General features: G+C 33.1%; 1 protein-coding gene across 3 annotated transcripts in view; it reads right to left on the bottom strand.

Moving 5' to 3' along the window:
• Tinag (tubulointerstitial nephritis antigen) overlaps positions 1-24,957 on the bottom strand; it is a 75,397-nt gene that overhangs the window by 7,894 nt on the left and 42,546 nt on the right. Inside the window, exons 10-11 of one of the 3 annotated variants that reach the window (XM_046426716.2) lie at positions 7,264-7,313; positions 2,617-2,657 (exon numbers count right to left, since the gene is read on the bottom strand). The exons of 1 other annotated variant lie outside the window; for it this stretch is intronic. In XM_046426716.2, the coding sequence (XP_046282672.1) occupies positions 7,265-7,313 (49 nt within the window). In that variant the 3' untranslated portion in view covers positions 2,617-2,657; position 7,264. Of the gene's footprint in view, positions 1-2,611; positions 2,658-7,263; positions 7,314-24,957 lie in introns of those variants that run through there. One more of the 3 variants, XM_046426715.2, reaches the window with a different exon arrangement.

The raw sequence follows: 24,957 nt of genomic DNA, 5'->3' as shown, positions 1-24,957 counted from the left end.
CTGTGTGTTTAGGGTTCCTCTGGATTCCCATCCAGCTGGATTTTCTTTCTCTTAGAAGTTTTCTCAGCCTGTTACAAACCCAATTCTCAGCTTAAGCCCCGACCTACTAAACTCTCCCAAGACAGAAAAACTCCAGATTCATATCTCTCATTTCTTTTAAAACACAAGTTTGGAAAACTATGCTGTTATTATTTTCCCAATTAGTGGAATTTATAGCTTGTTGTTATTTATTATATTTTATTCAGCAATAGAAGCCATCCAATTATTGTATTATAATAAAAAGCCTATGTTGTAGGTCTATTTGTAAATATTTTGAAACATCTGTGTATAAGTGGGAAAATAAAACTTGCCTGAGTTTCTTAGTGCTCTCGCAAAAAGTCCTAGACTCGTGACAAACAAAATGTATATAATATAAAAATAAGGAATGTTTGCTTTCACTTGTCTTAGAAATATTTACTCTCTGCATGCCAGGGAATTAAATCTACAGCCATTTGTCTAGTTAACTAATCTGATCTGAAGAGATATTGAAACTCCTCTTATCTCCTCTACAGAGCTAAAGAGAGCACAAACAAGGTCCTAAATTAAGCCCCAAGGTGCCAGAAGTACTGGAACATTATCTGCCTTAGTATTTACATGTCAGAAGGGAGGAAACCCAGTATTTGCACACATTATCTGGAGTTTATCTAGCTCTCAGAAAGACATATTTATGTTTCTAAAGGTGAGGGTGAGAACACAGTATCCTTTCCATCACATCCTAATAGAATAAACATTTTGTTCTTTTACTTTGGGAAAGGAGGAAACTATCTTTCTTCAGTATACAGCTGGAGATAATCCATTGTTCTCTGTCCCTCAGTTACAGGACACCTACTGCTAGCTTCATATAGTACTTTCATCTGCTCTCATCACATCACTTATATGACTATTGTGTGGGTACCCATAATGCAATGTTGTGATGCTCTTCTTCCTATTGATCTGGTTCTACTATCAATTACAAATGCTTTGCTTATGATCCAGGTGTTTGTGTGTGTGTGTGTGTGTGTGTGTATGTAGGATAACATCTCAGACATTTTACAACTTTTTTATACAGCAGTTCTATAATAGTTAAATATTTCATATTTTCATTAAATCACTCTTAAGTTTCACAACAAATTAAGATTATGTTAATGAATGGACTAACTTTTCTCAAGTGCACAAAACTATTCACTCACTCAATGACTATTGTTCATATTCCCACTGTGTGTCACCCTAATTTTGCCCTTGGGATACATTGCTGAATAAGGCAAACATGCCCCTAATCCAAGATGAGTATACATGACTATGCAATGTAATAGAGGAAGAATCCATCCAAATGTGCAACATAAAAACTTATTGCAAATTTCTGTTTGATTTTTATATTCCTACAACTTACATTCAACAATTTATCCAAAAGACTCACAGCAGAAGGAAATCCTGCTTTCACCCCATGAAGTAGTTTTCTTTGAAAAATGCTTGATAATTAGTACTTCAGAATTGATAGTAGCTACAAAAAATGATTGAAAAGGACAGTGTGTAGGTATGTAGTAAATATATCACAGTGAGCATGAGCACAGATGTGTGGTGGGGGGTGGGGTACATATACAACACCTATGAGCTCTGGTTAGAAATTGTCAGAAGATACATTATTTGAATAATCATTATAATTTTATAATCATTTATATTAACCATTAGACATTAATTGCTATCTACTGAAAGTTTTATTTTAGTGAGAAAAATATTTTTAAAATTTCAGTTTTTGTGTAAAGAATCTTTATACTTAAAACATAATAACTTCATATATCAACCAGACAATTATAAGGTATGGTCACATACTTAAAGGATTAATTATGGGAATTACTTTATTATGAAATCTACCAAATTATTCTGGTGAGTATGCATACTGATACCCAGTGTTTTGTAAGCTATAGTACATTTCGTACTGTGTATTACAGGTTGTTAAGAGAATTACACTTGCAGCTATTGACAAGTAACATTACCTAGACTTTATACTATTTCTGCAATGAAAGTAAATAAAGACTTGAGAAAATTGTCCAAATTCATAATTAACTGAATGCTTGCAGTATCACATTCCAATATTTTTTCGTTACTTCTTACCTATACAATTATGCTATTTTTGAGACTAGACATTGGTTATTTCTCAATAAAGATATAAGTGTGTGTTATAATTAGCAAAAAAAATTTAACTTCTAGAAAATATATATGCATATATAGTACTATATACTGTATATGATATAATATAAAAAGAAATCAAGTTGATTGGCATGTGTATATGCATATATGAAAAAAGCTTAAGCATTATTTTAACATATATGACAAGGAACAAAAAGTTGTCCTATTGATTTTCAATTTGAAAACAAAATATTGATTCTTCTTGTACAATTTGAAATAAGAAGACTTGAGGAAAACCCTCATTATAGTGTAGATGACTGCAGTGAACTTTGTGTTAGAGAAAACTCTAAAGTTATGAAAAACAGAACAGAGACTTAGGATGTGACTAGATAATACAAAGCAGAGAGCAGAGGGACACAACAGTCTACACTTCACAGCAGAAATTCAATTAATAAAAGTTACATACCCAAAATTTTTCTTTCTTCTGATGTGCTCCTCTCAGTATGCCCCATCTACAAACAATAGTAGTGTTGTTATGAATGTTTTATTTGTATGCAGTTTATTGTCATTTAACTTTCCTTTGCCCCACTCTGTTTTACAATGAAGATGTTATCATTGCCCTGTGGGAAGTCTTTGTATAACTTTCCTCTTTATTCTAACATCATTTATGTGCACATAACAAATTCATCTATATCCAAATACTTTGAAATATAATTCATTGACCAAAAGAGAGATATCCTAAGGCAAAGGGGTACAGTGATTTTCAAGTACTTAAATATTGCCCCCTCTCTGAAATGCTATCCTAAAAGAAATAAGCAAATAAAAAAATCTTGAAGACTACTGATGAAAATCATAATGGAAATGTAGATGATTGTTATAGATTAGGAACTTTATATAAAATATTTATATTTATGTATTCTTTAATTAACTGGTAATATGCCAAATTTATGTATCCATCAGTATATAGTGTGACTATTGAAACTTATGTTTCCAGTATTAATTCATTTTCATTTCCTTTTTGTTTTTTCCAGGTACTGGGAATTGAACTTGGTTGCTTTACCACTGACCCTTTTTATTTTGAAACAGTGTTTTGCTAAGCTGGCTCAACTTGGGATCCTTCTGCATTAACCTCCCAAGTTGCTGGGATGTACCTTCCCTTCATGCCTGACAATACTGGTCCATTGTCAGTGTAACATACAACAGTTCATAAAGAACCTAAACTTTTAATATTTAATTCTATTAAGATAGTAAGGTAAGTATTATTCACATGTTCCATTTACAGAGATAATGGACATTTATCCAAAATCACATAGTAGGAAATGTTAGGCCAGGAACCCTATCTCATGTTCTTGCTAACATATTATATTGCTCTTTTCCTTATACAACCTCCAACTGCAGTATGTCCTAAACAACATTGATTTTAATGGAGAAAGCACATTGAGTACCACCTTCATGGAGTTTGAAGTATTGTGAGAATATAATTAATTCTGCCATTTGTCATCTCATTACCTATTCCTAATATCCCAAATCCCATCATCAGAGTTCCTTTGCACTAAACTATGACCCACCATTACACTACAACCATTCGTAGGAGAGATACACTTAAAAATGTATTTTTCAATATGTCAGTTTGCTGAAGTCTGTCTTTGATGGAATTTGGAATAGAAAGATGGTATTATAGCAAAAAGTTACTTTCTAAAGATGACAGGAGATCTTCTGAATCCTTTATCATAAAAGCAAAAGAGACAAAAAAGTGATAGGATGGGAAAACTCTAAAGACAAACTTTGCACAAATTTCCTTTGTCTTGTTTCTGATACGGAGTGATAACTGTACTGATCACATCTCTTTTTGTGTTTTACTACACTGTTCAAAATGTTCTGGGCAGCTTGTGTAAGTCGGGTTTGGTTCAATTTTCAAAACCATTTCATAGTTTTATAAGTGATTTACATTTTTGCAACTTTTCTTTAAAAACTCATTAGCACTGGAAAAAAATTGATTAGTCATAATGTAAGTGCCCCCAAATATTCAAAGCCCATTGCCTATTTGAATTAGTAGATCACATCTAAAATCTTCAATTACTTATTTTCTATTTATTTATAAAACAACTTTCAAAATAATTTCCAAAGTCTTTACTAGTCAAACTTTCTTTTCAGATGATCTGGATGATCTTTCCAGGTGATCTCACATAAAGCCATTTGCATAAAATATAAAATCCAAGGCTAAATCAGAACCATCTACAGAATCATTCAGTGCTGAGATTATACACGCAGGGCAGAGACCTCATATTATCTGAGATTCCAACAAATAGGGTAAGAAGTTATGGAAAGTCCTGCTTAAACCACTACAAAGACTCCTACTAAGAAAGATCTCTCAATTAAGAAACAGCTATCCAAGCAAGACAAGCTTGGCCCAGTTATGAAGCCTTGGTCTAAAGGGAAGAATAGCAACTGAGACTCCAATTTCTTGTCTATAACTCAGATCTGTCCAAGCTCAGCTCCCACATTGGACTTGGCTAAGGTAGGACTTGGAAAGGGACTCAAAGACTTGTCATTAAAAGCTATAAGACCTATTTCACTAAATACTGTATTTTGTAGAAAACTTTTAATAACACTCAAATAAAGGATAAACCAAAAGTGATCAATGTTTCTTTCCCTTCTTGTAAGCTTGTTCAAACTTCTTGAACTCTAGTGCACTGAGAGTGAAGTGCAAGAGGACAAAATAGTATTTAATAGAGGAAAGAGAAAAAAAATAAACAAGAAAAATATACCATAGAATAAGTGCTGCATTTACAAATATAACCATTTGATATAATCCTAGGGACCCTCAAAAATATTGAGATAATATTTAAGGGATGAAGAGTCACAATATCATATGGGCTTAAGATTCAGCAACATGAAAACCAGACATAATTCCTCTATCAACAAATTAAAGACCAGGGAAACAAAACATTTCATCACAAAGGGGAAGATGTATTTTGTAACATACTTGTGTAGTTTTTTTAATTTTAGGATTACTAAATAAATTATATGTGAAATAAATTGTCTTAGTTCAGGGGCTTTTAAGAAATATGAACTTCTTTCCACATGCCAACATATTCATTATGTTTCCATATAATTCATTGTGATTATCTAAAAAATATTTTCGATGATGTAAAATACTGCAATAATTCCTAACTCACAAATCTATCAACTCTTTTCCAGAAGCATGTTTATTATAACTTTAAAGTGATTATAAAACTAATTTATTTTTAAAATACATTTATTTTTAAAACTTTTTATTCATGCATATAATTTATGCAAAGTAGTGAGTTTTGTTATGTCATATTTGTGCATGCCTATGACAATTTGGGCAATTCCATTCCCCAGTATTTCCCCTTTCTCTCTCCTCCTGCCTCTCCAATTTTATTGCTCTATTCTACTGGTTTTCCTTCTATTTTCACAAAATCCCTCCACTTTTTTTTTTCTCTCTAGCTTTCACCAACAAAAGAAAACATACAACACTTCTCTGAGTCTTGCTTATTTCACTTAACATAATGCTCTCAAGTTCTGTCCATTTCCCTGAAAATCACACAATCTTGTTTTTTTATGGCAGAATATTAATTCTTTTTTATACATACCACTTTTTCTTTAACTATTCATCTGTTGATGAACACCTAGACTGGTTCCATAATTCGATTATTATGGATATTTTTGCTATAACATGGGAATGTATATATTTCAAAATAATTCTATAATTCTTTTGGATAGATTCTGAGGAGTGTATAGCATACAGTACTTTCTTTTTTTTTTTTTTTTTTTTTTTTTTTGGTTTTTAAAATAACCACTATACCACTTTCCATAGGAGCTGTAATAATTTACATCCCAATGACCATGTGGGTTCCCTTTTTCTTGTATTCTCACCAGCATTTATTGAACAATACACTCATTTTAAACTAAGAAAGAACACCAGGATTCAGATTATTATAAACCTTTTCAAAATGGACAACAAAATAAGTTAGTCAAGTATTCAACTAGAAGTGAGAGAAGAAAAGGAAAGTAAGGCAGTTGAATGAATTTAATAGTTTTAGAGATTTGCTTGTAAAAGAAACATTTAAAAAAAGAGTGTTAACCATTATGCAAAATTCACATAGGAAAAACATACCACAAACAGAAAAATATCACTATAGAAGACATTGTTCAGTTCACCTATGTTATAGTCTCTGGGTGAAATGACAAGCAAGATCCATTCATCAAAGAGTTTAACGTTTGCACTACGACCCTCGACTATCACTTCTGTCTCTCATCTTCTGAAGAAAGTTCCTAAGATGGTAAGCAAGTATCTCAGAATTACAATGGGGTGTTGTAAAGAAATAAACCTGTGGATGGTTTTCTAAATATCCCATGCTCTGAAAGACTAGGAAAAGTCACTTTGTCCCAAATGATTTCCTTTTGGTATTATAGAAAAATTTATGTGGTTCAAACCTTTATTCAAATAAGGTTGACTAGTGCAAAGCAAGATTGCTTATTCACTTTAGAAGAAAATTTATATTTTCTTAATCTGTGGAAAACATTTTTTCTTAATATACTTATGTATGTTTCTGAATTGTGTACTTTTACATTTATACCATTTATACCATTGGGCTGGAAATTCTAGAAATACACATATATTTCCCCAATCTCCACTTGTAAATCAATGACTATCTTTGTGGACATAATGTTTTTTGTTACATTTATATTCGATATAAAAAATAACTATTTCTCTTTATATATACCTATTAATTTTAAGAATTGTATACAAACAAGTTCAGATAGACTAGCACCTTATTTGGCTGAGATTATTTCCATAAGCTTGCTAAGTAGGTTCACCAGCTGGAGAGATCTTAACACTGACTTTTCTTGCCTGAAGGGAATCCAATTAATTTGAACTTTATACTATTCTTTTGAATTTTTTCTACCTCATCAAGTTCAATGTTTTCAACTATTCAAGATTTATTAATACATCCTTTCTCTCAAAATTAAGGAATGCTTTGGGAAATGCTGGTTTTGAAAAAATCTGGGCAGGTCTTAGCCCATGAACCACATTCCATGAGTGTCTTCTGGGCTCTCTTTCCCCCCTGTGCTAAGATGCAGGTACATCACCTCAGTGCCTGTGTCCATCAGGTTTTATCTTGCTCCTCACTTTTGAATACCTAAAAAACAGAATTCTATTTTATAATATGAAAAGCCTTTAAGGAAAGACTTTTCCTTGAAGTTCCTCAAGTAAAGCCTTACAATACCTAAAAAGAATGATATAAGATTTTGTATTTCTAAGGTTATTGATGTCTTTATGTCCATTCCCTTTAAAAGAGACATTTTTAGATAACAACATTAAGTGATACTAAACTTCTTAAAATCCCATTTTAAGCTATGTCTAGATAGTAAAATGATCATAACAGAATAATTAATTGGGGTGAGATCTTAAATGATAGATTTTTTCTCCCCTTTGGTTTTTGTAGATTTTACCATGGAGGCCCATACACCCGGTGATAGTAAGATTAAACATAAGAGATAGCTGGAGATACAATTTTATTGAAATAATATTTACATTCCCAAACATATCCCTTAGAAGGGAGCACAGAATGTCTTATGAATCTTATCCATTAATTTCTGCCTTTATTCAACAAAATATAATTTATTCCAGAAAAGATACATATTTTGCCTTCAAGAATCAGAGTATTTCGTGAGAGTGATGCTGGGAAATAGAAAATAAACACAAATACAAGTAATTAGAACTCACACAAGCACGTTTTACAAATGTCCACAGGTGTGGATGAATACATGAACTGTGGTGATGGCAAAGACAACTTCCTTCACAGATCTGAGTAGGAGCTTTTTGGTTTGAAATGGGAGTGTAGAATTTGAGGAATGATAGGTGCAAAGTCACAAGAGAGGCATGCAAAACCCCATCTCAGAGTGTTCTAGGAGCAGCACTTGGTCCTGTGTGGAGCAACAATGGCAGAAGCAGGAAGTGAAGTGAAAAGAGCTGTGTAACTCAACTGGAAAGAACACCCAGGGCCACCAAGCTCAGAGCTTACAATCTTGTGAGTAAGAGTCATCCAGCTATGGGATGGAACACAATCCAGAAGTGCTTTGAGAAGGGCAACTCTGGTATTAGTGTGAAGCATGGATTTGGGTGAGGGGAGAATAGAAGCAAAGGAGGAATATGTAGTTCAAGCAAAAAATAAAGAAGTTCTGCTTAAGACTATAAAACCCTTCTAGCAAATATTGTTTATTCTTTTGACAGCTTTATTCCCAACACTAGAATAGTGACTCTCAACATTTGACTCTAAATAGATATTGAACTGGTAGATTAAAGTATGGTGGCAATGTGAATGAAGAAAAAGCCAAACATTTAAGAAATACTTAGGAAATAAAAGTGATGGAATTTGTTGATTAATTTACATGGGCAATAAAGAAGAAGAAAGCATCAAGGGCTACCCAAAGTTTCAAGGTGAAATTAGTAGGTCTGTCTAATGTGCAGTAGTTGAGGTGAACTTCACCTTGCACAGAGACATGTTCCTGGCAATCAGGATGTCTTAACATTGCCAAAGACTGAAATTAAAAATTTGCTTCACCTTCTGTTGGGTTCTTTCTAGTGGTGGTGGTTTTGCATATTAACCTTTAAATAGAGGCATTTCAGGATCACTGACAAGGAATTCAGCTAAGGGAATTCATCAAAGAACCAAGGAAAGTTGACTGTTAAAAGAAATTCAGAAAGAGCCATTCTGCACAGTGAAAAATTCTTTTATAATGAGAATAATTATTTTTCCAACTTATGTATCAAAATCACATTGCTTAAGTATTGAGATCCTTACAGTAAATCTCACATCCAAGAATCTGAAGTTGTAAGAATAAGGAAAAAAAAAGTTTTATTTTATTTCTACAGTAGGTATATCACTTTGTAGCAGAATAACCCAGACAAAAATGTTGCAATGTCTCTGAAAATATGCTGTTTCTGGGGTCCTAGCACATGCCCAATAGACTGAAAACAAGAATTTCAATTTATGTTTTCTTTGTAGGCCAATTCTGTATTAGCAAATATAGATCCAAACAGATAAAAACAAAGTCTATAAATAATATACACATAAAGAAAATTTATGTAGTAGAGTCTAACTGAACAGGAAATTTTGGAGTAAATAGGGAAGAAATACACCAGAGAGCTTGATGTGAAACTGCAATGCTTTTTATTAAGGAAATTAATGTTACATAGGAAATAAGTATAAAGAGACCACCAGATAGGCTTTGGGTCAATAACAATAATATAATACTCTGGACATAACATTTTGCTTTCAGAGGTAAGACTGAAGATAGAATCTCAGCTCCCTGTGCATAAAGATTTTAAAGATAACTACAGTAAGAATGAGGCAGAGATATTCAGGCTTTTATTTCCTTATGAATATTCTACCAGAGATGCTTAGAAACTTCATTTTAAAAACTGTTCATGCCTAGTGAGTGTGGCAGTGTTGAAAATGATAAGGAGCTATCAAAAAGTGCTAATTAATGCTAGATCAAAGATGAATGGAAATAGACTTCACAGGAAAGAAAAGAGAAATGAGAGCATTCCTTGCACCCCAAAATTTATTTTCTACTTAAGTAAAACATAAATCAAACCAAAGTTCACTAACTCTAAGACTGAGTTTATTTATTGGTATGTTCTGCCAAGAAACTACAAATTCTATCTTAGATTTGAGAAGCAGATGTAGATTTTGGAAAGATTGTTTTTGCATAAAATATTGCAAGTTATTATATATATCTAATATTAATTAATCATCCAACCAACACTCTAGAGTGCCCGCATATTAAATGTCCTGCCATATCTAATACATCAAGAAGCAAAAAAACTCACATGTTTCATATCATCTGTAATTTGTGCTATCTGAAGAAATATAGAGAAAATTGATAAAAGGTTATACCCAGTTTATAATCTGGCCAGAATGATTTGTTGTATGAGAGAGATAATTATCCTTCTGCATTTAATATGTTGACTGATGTGTGTCAAAAATGTGTCCAATTGAGGCTGCTCAGTGGTAGAGTGCTTACCTATCATGTTCTAAGCTTTGGGTTCAAACCCCCGTACTGAGAAAAAACAAGAAAGAAAAAGTGGGAAAAAAGTAAAAGATTATGTAAAATGTACAGGGGAAAAGAGGGAGAAAAACAAAACAAAACCATCCATTACTGTCCATGACAAGTAACTAAGTGGTACCTTATCAAGAGAATCATTGAGGGAGCACTTCAGCCTTTTGATGTTAGGAATATTAATTACTTTTTTATATTCTTATAGAATTGTAACACTGGAAGGAGACTCAGAGATCATGGTATACTCCAGGAAATGTTCAATAGAATAAATCATCATTAATGATAATTAACTAGGGTAATGTCTTCTGAAGAGCTTCTGTAATGCAGAACTTTAGCCCATTTATATTAAGACTAGACATGGCTCAAAGAATCTTAGCACTAGAAGGAGGCTCAGAGGTTATAGTGTACTCTGTGATTTGGCTAACTATGGCTTACAGTCTATATCTGGCCCAATTTCTAGCTTTCCTAAATAATATTTTATGGAATCTATCCTCATTCATTTAAATATTATGTCTGATGATGGCATAATTGAATACAGTAAGACCATATGACCCACAAAATTAATCTGACTGTAATCTAATTTCTTTATTTCACAGAAGAGGGACTGAGGCCCCAAAAGAGTAGTACCATTCCAAGACTGTGTGGTCAAATGCTAAATTCTCACAGGTGTCTGAGAAGCAAGTAATAGCACAGCAATCAAAACTAGGAACTGAGGAAGGAAGGAAAGAGTGAAAACATTTCTGGCTATAATAAGAAAGAAAAGTACAATGGGTTTTCAATAATTTGTAGAAGATGACACTGAGAAATGAGGACACATCTAACATGAGCATGAAATAATGTAAGGAGTTGGCCACATGAACTCATAGAGAAGTGATTAAAGTTTTGGAAGGAAGAAGGTTGCAGATGGTCATAGGAAGATAAAGCTGGTGATGGTGAGGGGCTGGAGCTGGGGCTCAGCGGTAGAGCACTCACCTAGCACATGCGAGGCCCCTGGTTTGATCCTCAGCACCACATAAAAATAAATAAATAAAATAAAGATATTGTATTCAACTACAACTAAAAAAATAAAAAGCTGATGATGGTGAATAAGGTGGATTAGTAAATGGTGAGATGGGGTTGGAAGCAGAGAGAACATTTAGGTACTTATAGGAATATTCTAATCAGAGTTGCATTCATCACATCCAACAGTCTCATCTATATCCAGAAATGTAAAGAACATAATTATTACAATGATGAAGCTGAAGAAGAGCGATATTGAATGCATATATTTTGAGGATGAAAATAAATCAAAGTTATCACTTAATGTTATAAGTTGTACTCATTCATCATCTGCAAAATTTGTTTTTGTTTTTTTTTTGTTTTGGTCACAACCCTCCCCTTTTTATTGTAGCAAAGACTCACACTAGCCTTCTTTTTGGTCTTATTGAAGTAGTTAGTAAGATACTAGATGTTACTGTGCAAAGAAGACATTGAAAATTGCCATAGCAAAATATTCCTTATAACAGAAACTCTGACTCAAAGATATATCAAAATCAATATATATAAATATATGCAAATATATGATGCATGTTATATATGTATGTGTATATAATACACACACATAAAATACACATATATAAAAATAGAAAATAGGAAATAGAATAAAATCTAGATGCCAGATTCTGAAATAGTAACCTTGTAGCATGTGCTATATACAGATATATAATGGTGACCCTGCAGGTGTTCTCTTTCAAGGGACCCTATACTATTGATAGACATCAGAAGCATTCTTAACTTCGGACCCCTGATGCCCCCACCACAACCAAATCTCTGGAAATTCACAGACATAAACTTTCCCAAATCTCCATCTGAATTCCATTATAGTTGAAATTTTGAGGGATATACTTATCACAACTATATTATATTTTAGGAAAAAATAACCAAAATGAATTTACAAAGATAATTTTGGAAGGAAATGCTGTAGTAAGGGCTAATGAAAATCATCTCATGCTCACCAATCTGAAGTGTCTATGAACATTAAAACTAGTTGAAGGACATTCCATGGAAAAACGAAAGCATTTCTTTAAACTTTGTAGAAGCCATTGTCCCCAGTTCTCAGTTCTTTGTGTATCTAAGACATTGTCTACAATCATTCCTGAAATGAATTAATGTTCCCCAACTAGGAAATTATAACTTCTAACCATAGTGATTTTAAATGATCCAACATGTAAATGACCAAGTTTCTACCACTTACATGGCTTTCTTGCTACAAATAGAATCATATTATCTAAGATCATGAAAAGAGACTGATGTTGTGGCTCAGTGGTAGAGCACTTGCCTAGCATATGTGAGACACTGGGTTCAATCCTCAGCACCACATAAAAATAAATAAATAAAATAAAGTTATATAAAAAAGATCATGAGAAATTACATCACATTTCCCAAAGAAATAATTTCCTCCTATAGTCACATTTTTCTTTTCATTATTGTCCTTATCTATCTACCTACATTCTCATAGTAAGCTAGATAATAAATGCATAAATAAATGATAAATTGAAAAAAATGTAAAAGTATATCATATCATAGATAAGTTCTCATTAATACCATAATTAAAATCACTTCTATTTTGTACTTTTAAAAATAATCTTTAATGAAAATAAGTTAAAAGTTTTACTAAAGAAAAAACATGGAGAAAGCATGAATTTAATTTTTTTTAAAGTGTTTAATGAGCAGCCTATAATGTGACAGATTTACTATCCCATCTAATTCTCACCACAAGGCAGTGAGGAAAGCATTATGACATCAATGGAACTGCTGAGAAAACTGAGATGTAGAGAGTAAGTAACCTCCCAGGGATCACCCAGGGAGGACACAACTACATTTCAATCTGAGCTTGACTCCAGTTCCCGCCTATTTTCTGCTGTATAGCATTTCTTCACAACCAAGATTAAGTCTGCTCTTAACCTGGAACAAAAAGATCTCTTGCATGCTCTCTCTCTCTCTCTCTCTCTCTCTCTCTCTCTCTCTCTCTCTCTCTCTCTCTTTCTCTCTCTCTCTCTCACACACACACACACACACACACACATACACACACAGTTTTGTAAACCATATTTTTCTAAGAATGACTTTTATAACACTCCTACCATACCCTTCCCTAAATTAAAATAAACCTTTTTCCTTTTGCAATGGTTGCTTTTTTGTTTAGTTGTGTTGTACTGTGTCAAAGACAGTTCATTGTAATAGGGGTGACAGAGTAGCTCACAGCTGGTCCTTGTTAGAGATAACAAATCAGTGAAAGACCAAAGTCAAACAAGAGAAAACAAGTGGAACATAAACTGTCCTGTCAATTTGATTCAGTACTGACAGACAAGAGAGGATTCAATCAGCACTCAAATACAACAAAAATAAAACCCATTTATCAGTTCACTGTCCCACTCCACATCTACTTTCATGTCAGTAAGTTCACATTAAAAGATCCCAGCAGCCCTAGGGGACCTCCCAATAACTTCCCTAGGTGACTGATTGATAGTTGCATCAAGTCAATGGGTCATAGTTTATTTTCTTTTATATTATTTATTAAGGCTCTTCATATTATTCACCTCTGTATTTCTAGCACCTAACAATACCTAACATCATTGCTCAATAAAATTTATTAAAAGTTTGAGTTGAAAATCAATGTGAGAAGTATCTATGTGAATTAAATGATCACATCTTTTTTCACCCTCCAGAAGGTTCAAATATTTTTGGAAGCCATTCAACATAATAGCCAAAAAATTTTCTTAGCCTTTATATAATTATAACTTATTAGTTATTTTCCCTTCCCCTTCAATCAAGTAAGTTCAATACACACAATATGGAAATATGTGAGTGTCAAAAAAAAAACACATATAAGAAATTGAATTTGTCAAGATTTAAGGTATAAATAAAGCAATTTTCACATACAGTCATAACAATACATACAAATTCAAAGATTTAGTGAGAAGAGCTGTCATTTTTCTTTATTTTTCTGCAGACTGCCATGTCAGCAGGCTCAAAGAACATTTTCCAGTTCCTTTTTTACTTAGCTTCTCAGTATGATTACACACTACTAACCGTTCCTACTTTTTTAGAACACTTTTTCTCCCAGGTGTGAGTAACATAAAATCCTCTGGTTTTCTTCTTTCCCTGTCTGGCCATTTCTCCTCAGTTCGCTTTGTCAGCTACATACACTTTCTCCACTTAACCTCTAGATGTTGGGTTTCTTCAAGCTTTGGTCCTTTATATTTCCATATTCTTTCCCATGGGCCATCCTCCACTTCCATGACTTTACTGCCATCGAAATGCTGACCATTTTTCAATGGTTTGGCTTTGGTTGCTAAAAGTTTACTGTTTTTTACTCCAAAGAATATATATAGTTGTTTACCTTATATTTTCATTTGAATACCTCCCCAAATCTCAAACTCAATATATCTAAATTAAACTCTTGGTTCTCCTTCTGTATTTATGATCTCCATATCAATAAATGACACATCTGTGCAACTTGCTGTGCATGAAGGATACTTGAGAAAAACAGAATTATGTGCATACTTCTTGATTACTATAAAGACAATCTATCTTGAATCAAGAATTAACACACAGTTGAAGATTAAACCTTGGAAACATCCAACTTAAAGGGGAAAAGAACAATTACTCTTCTATTCCAATTGGTGAGTTCTAGAAGTTTTGGGCAATTTAATAAGCCTGAAGAAAAGATTATTTTTAATGTTTTAACATGTACTGTAAGGGTAAAAGAAATTGAAGTTAAAGTGTAAAAGTTAAAGGGTAAAAGACCGGGTGTTGTAAAGTTTAAATTTCTGTAGCTGTTAAGACAATGCTTGGAACTGCCCAGTAAATATTTCCCCTGAGTATTTGGATTGTTTAATAAGGGCTCTGTGTGGTCGCACATAGGCATTGCAGGGCCTGGACCAATCAGTTTAAATGTAACCCCCTCCTTAGGAATGACCTATCACTCCAGCCTGACCTGTTCCCGCCAATGAATGAACCAATCATGTTTAGGAGTTGTTGTTCAATTTTCCCACGCCTAATGATGATTTGTTCTGATGTACACAAAGCCCTCCGCCCTCCCCAAAAAGTGTACTTAAGCAGTGCTCAGCCCCTGATCGGGGCTCTGGGCTGCTTTCCCTTCTTGAGTGGACACGGAGCCCCAGCATGCTGGTTCAATAAATCCCCCTTCTGCCAATTGCATGAGTGGTCACTTGGTGGTCTCTTTCTCCGACGTTTCGCGGGACCCTTACAGTACAATAGCATATTTCTGTACATATCAATACTCAAATTTATTTTTCTTTTTCTCAATTTACTCTCAATATGGTCTTTTGATTAGCTAAAACTAAAGGCTTTAAATTTTTCTTCTGTGAATCACTGCATGTGGGAAGATAAATAACCAAGCAAATGAAGAGAAACTGTGTTAGGTGACCTGCTTACAACCTGTTTGCCAACCCAAGAGCTCATGATTCACATCTGAATCTTAGCAATATTGTATATTGCAAATATTCTTGAATTTATGGGATATCTTGTAAATTATAAAAACAAGAACTTTAAATTCAATAAAGTTAAAGATCTACTTTGTTACTTTTTTACAGCAAACAATAATAATCATTATTTTAAATATGTATATATACCTACATAAAATTTATATTTCATTTAATATACTATTTTATATATTTTTCAAATGCATGATGCAAAAATATACAAAACTTCAAATAAAACAAATATATTTCAAACCAGTTTCCTCTCAAGAATGTTTAGGAAGGGAGCTTAATTAGCTATGCATACCTCCCATTAGGAAGAGAAGTGTAGGAAAGTACTAAGTATTTGCAGTTGAAAGACACCATAGTACTCAAATTAAATGTTTTGCATTGTCTATACTAATCATCACACATTCATTTGCATTTGCTAAATAAGCATAGTAAAAGTGTTCATTCAGCTGTCTTAGACTTCCTTGTGCATCATAAACATCTAATTAAAACATCTGCTCAAAATTTACCAATTTGCCAGGGGTTAAACATAGCATAGCAGGGAAATTCAGGCTTAGTATTAAGTTATTATTCAAAAAGACAGAGGGGGGAAATGATGAATGGGGAAGAACAAGTGTTGGCCCTAATAAACTGTGTCAGATAATTGTGTAATTGCCCTTATTAATGCCTTCTGCTCCCTGAATCCTTGAGATTTATGTCTGTAGAAAATGTGGGGAAATACATCAAAACTTCAGTTCTAAAGTATTAGTTTGATGCTAATTTAGGGGACAAGTATTTTTATAGATAGATACATGGATGATGACAGATGGATGATGAAGATAGATATGATCGATCAATCAATCAAAGGTTTATGGTAACAAAGTAGTATGACAACATGATTAGGAACCTAATGTAGACAATCATGGCTTTCAGTCACGCAATAAGGCTGTCTCCTTATCCTGTAAAATATTACTTACTTATTATTGCATGATTATTTTTCTCATAAATATTTAAAAAACTAAACCAATAAGAAAAGGATATTAAAGAATCAGAAAATCAACAAGACTAGAATTACTACAGCCTCTAGCCCAATTACTTTTCTATTTTCTCTAAATCCCTGAATCCTCTCCTTTTATACCTTATTAAGCTTTCTGTCATTTTAGTAGCACATCAGCTTTCGTGTCCTAGCTACTTTGTTTTTCTGACTCTTTAAAGCAGCTAGCTACAAAGCCATCAGTATTGGATGAACTCAACTCCCTTTCTTTTCATGTCCAGCTGCACAGTTGGCCCCACTGCAGAAAACACACACCAGAGGGCAGAGTGGCACTGCTGCCACTGCATGGCGGGCCTTGGGGTTCCTCTGGTCTCCTCCCTCTCCTGAACATCTAGATGGCCACTGAAAATCCTCTTTAATTTCAGCAAAATTCTGACAAAGCATTCCTCTCACCACCTCTTCCTTCTACAGGTAACCTCAGCTTTTACTTCCTGGAGAGATAAATGACACAATGTGATAGGAATTTTCATCAATATACCTCATCCTAAATGCTAAGACTTTGTCATCTAACCTCACCTTCTATCCCAATACAGAAGAATCACCACATAGTCCCTTACAAGGTCCATTTCTACACATACTCTTTGAATTTCAACCCGTACAGCCTTGCAGATTTCTAAGAAATCTCACACTGACTACTTTTCTTTCTATTATTCTTTTCTGTTAACTTTCCTGGCCTTTGCTACTCTGTCTTCTGCACACATCATTTTGTGTTCCATCATTAAATACTGGATTTTCTCATGACTTGATCTCAACTATGATTCTGTTTAATCTCAGCCATCTTTAAACCTTATATCCCCTGGCCTCGAGATCAAGTGTATCTACCTGCTTGTTCTGTCATTCACTTGTGTTTGGAATGGTGGTGCTGGGAATCTAAACCAAGACTTCATGCATGCTAGGTAGGAGCTTTACCACTGAACTACAACCCCAGCCCTCATCTTATATCTCAAAGTAATCCTCAAGTCATCAGGCCCAATAGTGTACTCCTTCCCTATCACCTTGTATGACACCACTCCTCATCCAATTTATGAAACTATGATTCTAAGAGTGAACCATCATGGACTTTTCCCTTATCATGCTCCATTACAGCCCCACATGGTGTCCACTAGCTTTTCTTCTTAACTATTTCTTGCTCTACCCATATGTCCCAAACTTTTTCACCATTTTACTCAGCCCCAAATATTATTAGTTATTTAGGGTATCACAATTTGCCTCTTTTTATTACACTCTTTATAGTCAGAGTAATATTTTTAAAATGCAATAAAGTTCAAGCCACCTTCCTACTTAAAAAGTTTAATAACTTCCTATTATTCCTTAGATTATTAATCAAATACTTAATATCCTTCACTAAAATCTTTATAATGGCCTCCAAATTTTTGCCTCCTGAGATTCAGCAAACACAAACTTCTTGTTCACAAAATGTCTGCATTGTAGTCTCAGGGCCTTGAAACAATCTGTTTCCTTTGTTTTTATGCAATTCATAAAATCTCAGCTCAAAATTTATTTCTTTTTATCTTTCCTTTATAAAAGGTCTCATAATTTCACATTTTTATGTGTTTTTATTTAATGTCTAGTACTCAGCATTGTACCAGGAACACTGTGGATTAGCTTTTAATATTTGTTGGGCATACAAAAAAGAATAACTTAGAAATCATTCTATTATGCCCAATTTGAAGTCATATAATGGATTTATATCAAAGTTTACAGAAATTTCTGATTCACATTTTGATGATTAACTTAAACCAGATTTCTTCACAGTAATTATTAGAAACATAACCAATTTATATCATTTTGCAACAGTATTTTTTAATGTATTTGCTGGAGGTATTTGATTCAAATTTTTTAAAAACTGTAATCATTATTCAAATTATACTTGGAAATATTTCTTTGTTATTCTTAAATCTGTCATTCTTTGGCTATTCTAACATTTGTTTACCTTCTGGCCTACATTTCACAATAGTTGGTCTCCTCTCTCCTTGAGTAACTATTCAATATTCATATGTAAAACAAATGAACAACAATAAAAAAGTTAATACTTTAGAAATACACATAAAGTTCAGTATAAGGACTTTGGCCATTATAAAATAACATAGTTTTCGAGTTACACATCTCGGAAAATTGGGAATGGAATCACTATTTGACCCAGGTATCCCTCTCCTCAGTTTATACCCAAAGGACTTAAAAACAGCATACTACAAGGACACAGCCACATCAATTTTTATAGCAGCATAATTCACAACAGCTAAACTGCGGAACCAATCTAGATGCCCTTCAATAGATGAATGGATAAAAAAAATGTGGCATATATACACAATGGAATATTACTCAGCAATAAAAGAGAATAAAATCATGGCATTTTCAGGTAAATGAATGGAGTTAGAGAAGACAATGCTAAGTGAAGTTAGCCAATCCCAAAAAACCAAATGCCAAATGTTTTCTTTGATATAAGGAAGCTGATTCATAGTGGGATACAGAGCAGGAACACTGGAGGAATAGAGGAACTCTAGATAGGGCAGAGGAGTGGGAGAGGATGGGAGGGTGTATAAGGTTAGAAATGATGGTGGAATGTGATGATCATTATTACCCAATGTACAGATTTGAAGACATTAATTGGTGTGAATATACTTTGTATACAACCAGAGATATGAAAAACTGTGGTCTAAATGTGTAATAAGAATTGTAATGCATTTCGCTGTCATGTATAAATTTTTTAAAAATCAAAAAAATACACATCAATCAGTAGCATATAAATTTGATTAGGACCAGGATGTTTGTCTATTTTATTCATGGACATACCCCAGTACCTAAAACAATACCTGACACACACATACATACTCAATACTTACTGAATAAAACATTATTGAACATGATGAAAATAGTCTTTAAATTGTTTTATTTTTCTTTCTTAGTGACATGTGGAGTAATTTTCAATACAACTCTATTCCATGAGCAGGGATGACAATATAAAGAAAAGTCAATGTTTATCCCAATTACATCCCTTAATATTCTAAAATTTTGACCTGCTGAATTTACTCATTTGAATTCCAGCAGGGATTCTTGAGAATCATATGCAAAACAAAAGGAACTTATGCAATACTTTACCAACTTCAGACTTGGTGGTTAAGTAAGACTCAGAATGTTGGATGGACAGGACACAGAATAGATTGTGATGGGCATAAAGATGTAGGATATAATCATAATATAGAGAATAGCAGCTTTGATGAGCTTCTCAAATGTTGATTATAAAATAAATTTTTTTCATGTCTTACAATTAAAACTTAGTTTATTAAGTAATATTTTCTTCATATTAGTGTATATAATATAATGACAAGTCTCAAAATATGTGGGTTTTTATTCAATTAAATGCTTCTATAAATATAGCATCTATAATTAGGATGGACAGAGGTTTTGGAGAAAAGAGAAAGGATGGCAATAAGGAGTAAAGCCAGGAATTACAAGTTTGCATCCTGTGCAAATTACCCCCATCCTGTGCTTTACGAATGTGGGAATATATACACAAAGCATAAAGCTGTATCATCTTATGGTGGAATCAGTTGTGGATGTATCTACCTCATTCTCTAAACTCCTTAAGATTAAGGTTAAATAGTAATCCTCCTTGTGTTCCCCAGTGCTGGGCACTTGATAAAAGCTTAAATTCATTTCCTTTTTTCTTCCCAAGTTTAAACCTAATAGCTTTGTCTTCTACAGAAAGGGCAGAAAACAATTTGTTGAGATAAATTTGTCAGGCACTTCATAGGAATATATTAAGTTCTTTGATAAGGAACATTAACCTCCTTGAGCTATTTGATTGTGCTTTAATTCACTGATGCATTAATTTCCTGAATGTAGTAATTACCAAATAAGGAATTGTTAATGGGGAAATGAATGAAAATCTACTGCTCTGGAGCACCTAACAATGCCCAGGTGACCAAAAAAAAAAAAATTGAAAAAACTAGATATATCCCCCCAAAGCAATTTCCCTACTGACAAGGTTAGCCTCATTAATTGTCATGTTGTGAGGCAAATTTATAAAGATCCCAATTTTCTAGGAGTTTTTGAAAGTAAATATAAAAAACACTACTACAACTATACACTGGATATGAGGAATATAGAAACAATGGCAGAGAGATTAAATGTAAACATATTTATATCTTTTTCAAACTCAGCATTAATGAATATAAGAGTAGAGTGAAGAAAATATGACTAGCATGACTACATAGATGGTAGAGATGACCAAGGATAGGTTCGAATAAACCAAGAGAGCCTCCAATGTCAGTGTTGTAATTTAGAGAATTCGTGGAATGATAGGAAAAATTATATCCATCACCTAATGTGTAGTGGAAATTATTTTCTAGATTAAGAACATTACTGAGAAAACAAAAATTAATTATGAAACATATATACGGAGTTTGGAAAAATGCAACTTTCAGACTGATAAAAAATGAAATCAAAATAGAGTTGAATTTTCAGGTACCAGTCACAGTATGAAGAAGTTTCATTCCATTTATCTTCCTGAAAAGTCACTGATCAATTAAAAGTAGAAAAATGAAGCAAGTTTCAAATCCTCAATATCTTTTTTTCTATCTTTAATGAATCATGCAGCAGACATAATCATAAAACCTAACATTGAGAAATAATAGAAAAACTCATTTTGTACTGTACCAAAAAATAAGAATTGGTGGTGAGAGATGGCACTCACCACTATCCTCTCCCTCTACCTCTGGACCTAAAGAGAAAAAATTAACCCATTAAAATATGTAAGACATTCCAGAAATACTTTTCAAGCTATTCTCAAGGACCATTTTCAGGCTATGACAATGAGATGCCATAACCCATTTGCACTACCCATGTTAGCTAATTGAGAAAGAAATCACAGGGAAGCTGGTTGCACCAACAGAGTCCCAACCAGCCTTCCAGAGGTAATGACTGAAAGAGGGCACAGGGTGAAGTGAAAAGGAAGGCAAAGAATAGCACATGGCAGCAGATTCCTGCAGGAGGGTTATTATAAGTCCCACCAAGCCTTCTGAGTTATAATGAAGGACCAAATATTTCCAGAACAAAAGCAAGGGTCAATCTGTTGAGTTTGGGTTCAACATATACAAACTTGAATCAAAGCTGAGGAGTTCATCAGCTCTTTCCAACTACTACCTACTCTACTTTTGAAGAAATAGTTACCCTACTTAAAGATGAATAAAAACAAAGGAGAACTATCACAAAATACAAGCTAAAAAATTAATTTGTTGAATAGAAAAAGCATTAAGTCTATTATGGTTTCCCCCATGCATTAGGTGATTTGGCAACATCTGTGAGTAACTAAAAACATCTGCTCTTTGGAGCTTCATTCTAGTACTAGAGATAGATTTAAGTCAAACAAGGGGGCAAGAGTCCAGGGCATGTGTGGAAGGGGAGAGAAGATTCACTGTGGGATTTTAACCAAGTAAGGAAGACTATGTGGGCATGAAGGAGAAGAGAAACAAATAATGCTGAAGGTAAATGGAATAATAACACATTGCAAGCATATGAAGAAATGTTGGGGTCACAGGAGAAGAGTGTTATGTGTAGAAAAATAGGAAGTTCTAGAGAATGAAATGCACAGATTTGTGATTAAATTTCTATAAAGAATGCAGGAAGAAGATATATTCCATGCTTGTATAAATATACCAAAATATATCCTACCATCATGTATAACTAAAGAGAACTCTCCCTCCAAAAAATGCAGGAAGAAACAGGTGAAGAATCTAAAGCTCAACATGAATTACTCAAGGAAACTGGAGAAGTCAGATAAAGACAAACTACAAACATGATTTCTCTAAATACGACTCAAATAAGACCTTAAATGACAACGAGATGAGAGGAAAGGAAAAAAAAATAAGAAGATTTCAAAAGCAAGAGCCATTTGGAGAATGAATAGCAAATATGATAAACTTTGGGAATAGGCAAATCGCAGTAGAGAAATCATATACAATAAAATGCTAAAGAACTATAAGATAAATATCATTATAAGAAAAATAATAGGAGATGTAGAAAATCCGGCATAAATAAAAATGTGTTAAATTCAAGGATTACAAAAATTAATGAGTGAACTGGGCACGGAGGGGCACACCTGCAATCCCAGAAGCTAAGGAGGCTGAGACAGGAGGATCACGAGTTCAAAGCCAGCCTCAACAAAGGCGCTAAGCAACTTAATGAAACCCTGTCTCTAAATAAAATACAAAATAGGATGGGGATGTGGTTCAGTGTCGAGTGCCCCTAAGTTCTATCTCAGGTACAAAAAAAAATTAATGAGTGTTCAAATAGAAAGAGTCGGGTCATTTTTTTATGAAAAGGGGAAAAAAAAAACCCATCTGGTATCCTCAGACTTTCTTCAGGAAAACTGAATGTTGCAGACCCTAGAACAACATCTGCAAAATTCTGATAGTTTATAGTCCAGAATTTTATTCCAGTTATGTTATTCATCAATATAATTACTTTTTTGAACATACAAGAAATTAGGTAATCAAGCCTTATCAGCTCTTCTTAATAAAAGAAAATTACTAGAAAACAAAATTCAGTAACAAAATAATTAGTAAAAGTTAAACTAAAGGATAGAAGAACCACTGTCAAAAAGTACTCACTTATTGACTCCACAATGCATTGTATAGAATAATGTGTAAACCCTGTGTACTTTAAAGTTTCACAATAGAATGCAGATATCTTTTAATCATTTGATGTGCATAAATAGTAGCATAACTAACCAATATCAGAAGTATGATAGAAGGAGATGTGGGAAGAAGTATAAGAGTGACAAATTTACTCATTTCATCTGTTGACAACAAATTGATAAATATTAAAATATGCAGCTAGGGCTGGGGTTGTGGCTCAGTGGTGGAGTGCTTGCCTCACCTGTGTGAGGCATTGGGTTCAATTCTCAGCACCACATATAAATAAATGAATAAAATAAAGGTCCATAAACAACTAAGAAAATGTTAAATATATATATATATATATATATATATATATATATATATATATATATATAGCTAAAGTGAGCTACTATATCAATCACTAATTCTTTTAATATACATCTTAATTTCCATAATATTATATTAAAAATTATTATATTCAAGTAAAATTAATCTAAGTAAGAATATTTTAATACGCCATATCCTATTTTTTTCCTATTTTAGTTTGTCTCCCTAACTTTTCATCAACAGAAAGTGAGAAAATTTTTCCGATTTTTTTCAACAATTGTTATGCTAATAATTATTTATTTTTAAGGTTTGGTTTGGGATCATTTCTTTTTTAAGCTCATTAATTTTAGTGGTAAGCATATGCAACTTATATATATATATTTTTTTTAGTTAAATGCACTTGTTCCATTGGACTTAAGAAAGCTAGGCACCAGGAACTGCCATAAGACTCTAAAATGGTGTGACTATGCAGAATAGACCTAATAAAATGAAAAAGGGAAACACCCATCACTTGAAAGAATGTTGAGAAGCTATGATTTTTATATACTTATAATGAAAACATTAGCAAAAATTTCCTTCTTACAAATTTTTAAAACTTTAGTACCCTATTTTCACATGAAAATTTTTTCTTTTTCTTTCTTTTTCTTTTTTCCTTTCTTTCTTTCTATTGTCTTTATTTTCCTTATTGTTATTTATCTAGGATATAGATAAAAGTATTCCAAATTTTCAATAGAGGTTATCTCTAGTTGGCAAAATCATATATCACATATCTTTTCTCCTAGCTGTTGTTTTTTTAAATCAATATCCTACATTAACATGAAGTACTGAATTTTTCAATTCTAAGACATATATTTTCACATTCCTGAATCAAGACAAGTCATAGATCTTTGGATCCTTGATTAAAGACATGTGATAATTCTGTAATTGAAAGACTGGAGTATTTTAAATAAGTGAGAACTGAGGGTTAACGAGACACCTGAGGGATAGATTGTCTATATACCTTAGAATTATACTCAGGTTTCCAAAATCGGTAGAAGATAACAATTTTGTTGTAGGTGAGGTTGTTTTCTGCAGGCTTAGTAAATTTGTTGGGAATGACAAGCTCAACTAAGAATGAAGTTATTTACAAAAAAGGAAAGATGAAGAGAGAGAGTTTTGGATGGAAACAAAAACAAAACTTTTCTGTAACATTTTCTTCGAATTAGAGTGAGATATTTTGAGAACAAATTTGCAAACTGAGACACAA

This window comes from Marmota monax, unplaced genomic scaffold (assembly GCF_021218885.2).
Source record: "Marmota monax isolate L192 unplaced genomic scaffold, Marmota_monax_Labrador192_F-V1.1 WCK01_AAM20220418_F8-fsc00247, whole genome shotgun sequence".
Lineage (NCBI taxonomy): Eukaryota > Metazoa > Chordata > Mammalia > Rodentia > Sciuridae > Marmota > Marmota monax.
This window is presented reverse-complemented; position numbering and strand designations above follow the sequence as displayed.